Source organism: Equus quagga, chromosome 13 (assembly GCF_021613505.1).
Source record: "Equus quagga isolate Etosha38 chromosome 13, UCLA_HA_Equagga_1.0, whole genome shotgun sequence".
Taxonomy (NCBI): domain Eukaryota; kingdom Metazoa; phylum Chordata; class Mammalia; order Perissodactyla; family Equidae; genus Equus; species Equus quagga.
Genome location: NC_060279.1, coordinates 41,022,113 through 41,029,626, shown reverse-complemented (window position 1 = coordinate 41,029,626; position 7,514 = coordinate 41,022,113). Strand labels below are relative to the sequence as shown.

The window sequence follows — 7,514 nt, the reverse complement described above, 5'->3', positions numbered from 1 at the left end:
GCCGCTGCTGTTCCTCCTCGCGGAACTTTCTGTCTTCCTCCTGACGGCGTCTCTTCTCTTCTCTTTCCTCTCTCAGCAGCTGCTCTTCCTCTCGGAACTTCCTGTCGCGCCTTCTGGCTTCCTTTTGCTCTTCTCGCTCCAGGAGTTCTTTGGCTGGGAATTGTCTGTCGCGCTGCTGCCAGCTCCTCCTCTCTTGCTCTCTTGCTCTCTCCTCTTCCTGTTCATCCTGAAGGAATCGTCTCTCCCGCACCTGGGCATCTTCCAGTTGCCGGATCTTTTCTTCATTCTCTCTGCGTTTGGAGTAAACTCTGTTATTACGAACCTCATTTTCTTTTTCTGGTTGCCACTGCCATTTCAGATCTCGGCGCTGATCCTCATCACGGAATTGCCGCTTCCTGTCCAGGCGCTGCAGCTCCTCCTCCTCCTCCAGATACTGCCTGTCGCGCTGTTGGCGCCTCTTCTCCCTCTGCAGCTGCTCCTCCTCTTCCAGATATTGTCTCTCCCGCTCCTGGCGCCTCTTCTCCCTCTGCAGCTGCTCCTCCTCGCGCTGCAGCTGCTCCTCCTCTTCCAGATATTGTCTCTCCCGCTCCTGGCGCCTCTTCTCCCTCTGCAGCAGCTCCTCCTCGCGCTGCAGCTGCTCTTCCTCCCTCAGCTGCTCCCGTTGAACTGGCTTGGCGTACAACGTGTGCCGGCGTCTCTGGCTTTCCTCCTCTAGTTGCCACTTCCATTTTTGGTCGCGGCGCTGCTCCTCCTGGCGTCGCTTCCTCTCCTGCTCCTCATGGAGGCTCCGTTCCTCGCGGAACTGCTGTTCCTGCTCCCTCTCGCGTCTCTGGCGGCGCTGCTCCTGCTCCTCCTCCTCCTCACGGAGCAGTTGTTCCCGCTGCCGGCGCTCCTCTGCCCTTAGCTGCTCCTCCCGCTGCTCCCGCCACAGGGGCCTGGCCGACAGCTCCTGGCGGCGCCTCTGCTCCTCCTGCCTGCGGGGCCTGGAGTAGACTTTGCTTTGACGGGCGTCGGCCTCGCTTTCTAGTTGCCACTGCCCCCTCGGGGTGCGGCTCTTGCCCTGCTCACGGGCCTCTTCCTGCTCCACCTCCTCCTCAGCCAGCTCCTGCTCGCGCCTCAGCTGCTGCTCGCGCCTCTCCTGCTCCAAGCGCGGCTCCTCTCTCTTCAGCTCTCGCTTTCGTAGCTGCTCCTCTTCCCGGCGCTCCCTCTGCTCCTGCCTCTCGCGTTTCAGCAGCTCCTCCTCCTCCTCCTGCAGCACCCTCTCGCGCTGCTCTCGTCGCTCCCGCCTTTCCTGTTGCTCCTCCTCGCGGTGCTCCCTCTTCAGCTCCTGCTGCTCCCGCCTTTGCAGCTGCTGTTCTTCCTGGCGTTCGCGCTGCTCCTCCTCGAGGCGCTGTCGCTCCCGCTGCTCCTGCCTCTCTCGCCTTTGCTCTTGATCAGGAAACTCTTCAGGCTCCCGACCCTTGCGCCTCTTCAGCTGCTCTTCCTCCTCAAGACGCTCTTCCTGTTCTCGCCTTTGCAGTCGCTGCTCACGTCTCTCTTGCTTCTCCCTCCGCTCTTTTTCCTCAGCGAGCTCCCTCTCCTGTTCCTGCCTCTTCTGCCTGCGTTCTTCTTCCAGTTTTCTCTCCCGGGGCTCGAATCTCCTTTGGTCTTCTTGCCTGCGATCTTGTAACGGGTACCCCTTCCCCTCACACTTGGTTCCCTTCTCATCTAGCCCCGACGCCTGGCCGAGAGCGTAATAACAAGCTTGAGCCACCTTGAAAATGAACAGGAGGAATTCGTTGAAATCGACAAGCCCGTTACAGTCGCGATCCAGAAGTTCCAGGATCAGATCTACCGTCTCAGGGTCATGTGGTCTCTATGAAAAAGAAAAAAAATTTTTTTTTTTTACAGTGTACTACTTACAGATAGTAAACTTTCACTCACATACAAAATGTCTATTTTATGATATGTTGACTCTCAAAAGACATTAAGAGCAATTAGAAAAACGCCCAGTGTGTGTCGAGTGTTGTTGACCCCGTGTAAAATGTGACCACTTCATTTTAAAGCATACATTCGTTGGAAATTTTTGTATCTTGTAATTTAATGCTGATCGAAAGAACACAAGTTCTTTTTAGCTGGTGAATGAGAATGAATTCATCCTCAAGAGAGAAATACAATAGAAATTTGTGAAGATTTGTAGCAGCCGTTTCTGTCTGAAATAGCCAGAACCTCTGATTTGATTTTTATCCCATACTTGAAAACAGAACAAAATATGTATGGTAACACCATTTTACCAAAGAGAAGGCTGATTTTAATTATTGAAATTTGGAAGTAAATTTAAGTTCCTTCCAAATCCAGTTTGATCTGATATCCTTAATGATAACTTCTCATGAACGGTTCATTCACATTGACGTTGCCATCAAGTACATGTAATATTTACTGGAATCTTCTTTAGTACTCAGACTACAATGCTAATTCAGTACTTTCAAAAACTCAGACGTGAATGGGTGATGTAATGTAGAGCTGCCATGGCCTAAAATGAATATAGAGTCACCATTCCTTGCTTTGGTCTCTCCTGAGAAGAATTTCATAACTTTAAATCAATAGAGAATTCTTTTTCTTGTTATTTCTTACCCGAAGTACATCTCCAAATTCTCTTTCAAGAAGGTTCTTCAGGTCTTTCTTGCTTAGTGCTGCCCCATCACAATCATGTGTGGCATATTGATTGAAAATTTCAGTGATATCGAAGATGCTTCTCAGAAGTGCAGACATTTTTTTCCTTCCTTTAAGTCCAACTAAACCTAGAAAAATACAATAGGATCCAGAATCAAAACTCTGTTTATTATCTTTGGGAGGCTTCATCCACACTGTTTCAGGCAGATCCCTAAATTGACTTTACAAAATTAGTTATTTTCAACTTGGGCTTTCAAAGCATTTTATCTTTGAATATTGTACTTAGAGAGGGGAAGAGAGATCCTGAGAAATTTCAAGTCAGGGAATTATCTTTAGACTATCTTATGGTCAGCTTTTGATTGCCCACCCAATCTGGATTATCTAAAGCCTCTCCTTCTCTCTCTTCCTGCTTCCTAGCATATTTCAGATCAGACAGTGAAGAATGTAAAAATTTAAATTTGATATGTTGCTACTCATAAGGAACTTCCTCTAAAGTTGAACAGAGAGGATATGTGAAAGCCAAAAGGTGAAGGAAGATTCGAGAGTATCTTAAAGTGGATAGAAGCCATGTACGCCTAATTGCGGCAGCAAAACATTTGGTGGTAACTAGAACAAAAAAAAGGGAATGTGGATTATTTCCTAACATTATAGTCCATAAGAGATCTAGGAGTATAATTCATAAGTCACCAGTTCTAAAATTAAGCACTACTTCTTCCTAGTCAAAGGTGGCATTGTAGTATTCACATATACCAGTGCAGAAAACAGAGAGTACATGTTATCTACCTCAACTCAGATAAGTTACAGATATTCAGTTATTGAAAGGTTCTGAGAAGTACTTCCTGACTGGCTACCACAGTCAATGGGTCAAACTGAAGCTGGAAAACTTTGAATAATATTAATCTTATGGTTAGCTTTTGTTAAACCCAATAAACCATTTGAATCTTGGCATTATAAAAAACAGGAGTTAGCCAGCAGAAGATCAGTGTTAAAAGAATACATGGGAAGTTTCACTGCATGAGTATAGTGGTTCACCTAGCTGGCTTCTTTAATTACTTCTCAACTCCAATACCTCAGATGTCATAACTACACGAAGATGGCCTATAATGGGTAGAACCAATATAAAAAGAGAACTGAGGGTTGGCAGACTTTTGAGATGGCAGTTTTTCGGAAGATGAACCAACCCCATCAGAGTCATCCATGACCATCCTCCATCTCCTGACATGCAAACAAACTTATTGAGTTCAGAGCCTTGAAAGAAGAGCCATGTCTCCATTGAAGTGATGGCTCCAACTACAAGAAGATGGCATGGAGTTAGTGGGATTTAGACATCCTTGTAAGATACTGATGCTTTCTGGCACATAGACCGTCCTGTTTATCATGACCCCCCACCCACCAACATCTACAACAGCTGGAAAACGAAGAATGGTACAGAAGAACATGATCCCACTGAATGGGACTTACCCACTTCACCAGAGGAAGGAGTTGAGTGCTCGCTGACACTGCTGGCAAGTGTACTGGGCACCCAGGAGCTGGGCCTTTTATAGGGATTTTAATTGTGCCCTGAGGAGCAATTGGGAAGGAGACACCCACTCTGTGCGATGGCCTGATTCATTCCTAACAAGCCCAGCTCCACCTCTGTCTCCACAAATGCTTGTTGATTTCACTATTTGCTCACGTAGCTATTTGGCACGAGGTTCACAGACTTTGCCTCCTGACAGTTAGGATATTGGCCCCACCTAACATGAAAGGATGGAATATTTGGCAGAATCTCTAATTTTCTTTAATTTTAAAATTAAATAAAACAATAAAACAATGAAATTAATGTTCAGAATTTTAATTAATTATGACTTCATTACAAAGTAGTAACATTTAAGCTATTTACTTTATAAAAGATATATTCTAGGTTGGAGTTAAGCAGAAACTTTGACATAAACTGATGAAAACCAATTAATTTCTCCTTGGGATGTGACAGTCCATGGGGAGCTGCTTATAGCCTTGCCTAAAGCAATTCTAGAACAATGAGAGGGTGTAAGGCATTGATTTTAGTTTCTTCTCTAAAAATGCAGGTGGAAAAAGAATTTACGTTTGTATTTTGGGTCTTGTGATGATTTTCCTACAGATTGGGGATTGCCTCCTTAGTAAACTTTGGAGGGTACTTTAAAAATGTGTTTTCATTAAATTGTTCTTAAAAGAACTTGAAATTGTGAAATTTCATTCTTAGGGATATTACATCTAAATGAAGTTTGCTCATTTCTTTTCTCATTAGCATATTGATGCCCCTGTAGAAAAAGAGCTAGTGTAATGCATTGTTGTAGATATAATCATCCTGTTCAGCCTAAGTTACTAATGATTATGACACCTAAACACTTGAGTCTGCTTCTCCTGGAAGCACATTAAGGTAATCGGTCATTCTAGCCCATTATTGTCTGTCAGGGCTTTCTCAACCCTGGTGATCATTTGCACATCTCAGCACTGTTTTATAGTAAGGAACTGGATTTTATCCCTAGTTGTCAGTGACTCCCACCCTCACATTTTAGACTATATGAAACTTTGGTTCACAATAGCTTTATGGAGACTATTAAATGATTCAGTGGCTTTCAGCATTTCTGTTTCCTCCTTTGTCCAACAGAGGCAAGTATTGGTTTTCTGCATTTTGAGGAGACTGTAGCATCTTTCAATGGAATGTGAAGATTTGGAACTGAAATCTCTCACTATTGCTTTATGTGCAGATTGGTACAAATGATAGTGGAGTTGTATTCTATTTGCCCCCTCATTTGCTGCCATCCTAGAAGTGGGATGAAGAGGAAAGTCGAAGTGATAGGTGTTAGGAAGACAATTGTAAGCCTGGCTCATTTCTGCATCCTTAAGGACTTCAGCACTGAAGTCTGTGATCTAGAGGTTTTCCTAGAATTGTAGCTATCGGGATCAGTTAGCAAACTTGATGTAGCAGCTCCTTAGAGAAGAGTGAAAATTTCTCTTTTTTCCTTTTATTTGGGGTTTTATACAGTCCTCTTAATCTTTGAATTCTAGGATAGGACCATCACGAGCACTGTATACACTGCAACCACAATTCTCCACAGAACCTCTATCTCTTACAGAGAGCAGTAGCCTTTTTTATGGGTGTCCTTCAAGAAATTCTCCAGACAAAACCTGCCTAATGTCTGATTCTGTCTGTTTGTTTGTGTTGTTTTTTTGGTGGAGAAGATTGGCCCTAAGCTAACATCTGTTGCCAATCTTCCTCTGTTTTGTATGTGAGACACCACCACAGCATGGCCTGATGAGCTGTGTGTACGTCCACGATGGGGATCCAAACCTGCGAACCCCAGGCTGCCGAAGCAAAGCATGTAAACCCAACCACTATGCTACTGGACCGGCCTCTGTCTGATTCTGTTTTTATCTACCTGTGTGTGATCTATTGGCGAACTTCTGCCCAGGTGGGATGCATTTGTGTGATTCCATTACCTTTCTATAGTTGATACACTCAAAAGGGGACTGGACATTTATTAGGTTCTATGAGAATAAAGGGAAAATATTAATCATTTTAAAATCATGATTGAGCAAGGAAAACAAACATAAAGCAAATTCAAAAGGAAGATGCTCTGAAAAGCCTTGAGAAAATGGCTGAAATTACATTCATAATAACAGAAAAACTCCTTGCCTGCTCTGAATGAAGCTAGATCTTAAATCCAGTGATGGTTTTCTTACCCACTCTTGTTTAAAGTCAGTACAAAATAAGGGAAAATATTTAAAAACCTGAACAAACCTGAGAGAATTAGCCTCTCTTCCTTCATGCTCTTGATCTATCATCAGAAAGATTGTAAGTGGATTCAAATGTTAAATTCTAAAAGCAGATTGACAGTCTCCTAATGAAGTGGCCCTCATTGCTATATAATGTTCTTTTATTTAACACAGTGTCATTATTTAAAAATACCATTTTAAAAGGAGCTCCTGATATAAAGTTTGGACAGGGAAATAATTTTCATTGCTTTCTCATTCCTTAAAGGTTGGTAAATGCCAGAGAATGTAGAAAATTATCAAGTCCTAACATATTGGTTCAGTCTATTTTTTTTTTAAGACCAACTGGGAATCCTTGAAATGTGGCAGCGTCCACTCATTGTGTTCATCAAAAAAGAATGGTGTTTTTATAATCTGAGGATCTCCATATTCTTTATAGACAAAAATAGTCTCCTTAGCCTTCTTTTATAAGATTGGAGACTGAGCCACTGAGAGGTCAGAGAACATTATTGACTGGCCCAGGAATGACTCAAGTGACCCTGCTCCATTCTGCAAGAATGTCCTTCTTTATCAAGGGTTAACGTCAGTGGGTCCAAAGCATAGCTACAGTGTTGTGCTGTTACTTTGCTTTGAGACGTGGGCTCTTTATTACAGAGGAATTGAAAAGAGAAAATAAAATTTATATCATTCAAATGCTTTAATATTATGTCAATCATGAAAACTCATCCATGCGGAAATCTTTGGGAGTGGAGCCCTGCTGGATTAACAGAGAACTAAGGAAGTATTAGATTTTCTTGGTCTTTATCTCATTTCCCACTTTTCCCCTCCATTTCTCCTGAAAGAACCCAGAAAGAGAAGATAACAGATTTGACATTTTGTGGCGTTCTACCAGGACCAGGCCTTGTCTTGGCCTTATTGGAAAACTGCCAAAGTGAAAATTCAGATAAAGCAGAGAAGTTTCCAGTGTCATCTTCAGCCTCCAGAACTCAATATGAGCCATGATGTGGAACTCTGGGAAAGTGTGCAAGTAGGATGATTTTTAGATGGCTTTAAAAAGAGTAAGGTTCTTTGGTAAGCTCTCTAAACACCTGTTGATGTAGACCTTTTCTTTAAAATTATGTGTTAAA

General features: G+C 43.2%; 1 protein-coding gene across 1 annotated transcript in view; it reads right to left on the bottom strand.

The window, feature by feature from the left end:
- Positions 1-4,152, bottom strand: part of TCHH (trichohyalin) — a 6,041-nt gene extending 1,889 nt beyond the window's left edge. Inside the window, exons 1-3 of the mRNA XM_046682655.1 lie at positions 4,114-4,152; positions 2,614-2,780; positions 85-1,855 (exon numbers count right to left, since the gene is read on the bottom strand). Of these exons, the coding sequence (XP_046538611.1) occupies positions 85-1,855; positions 2,614-2,751 (1,909 nt within the window). The 5' untranslated portion in view covers positions 2,752-2,780; positions 4,114-4,152. The remainder of the gene's footprint in view (positions 1-84; positions 1,856-2,613; positions 2,781-4,113) is intronic.
- Between the last annotated feature and the right edge of the window lie 3,362 nt (positions 4,153-7,514).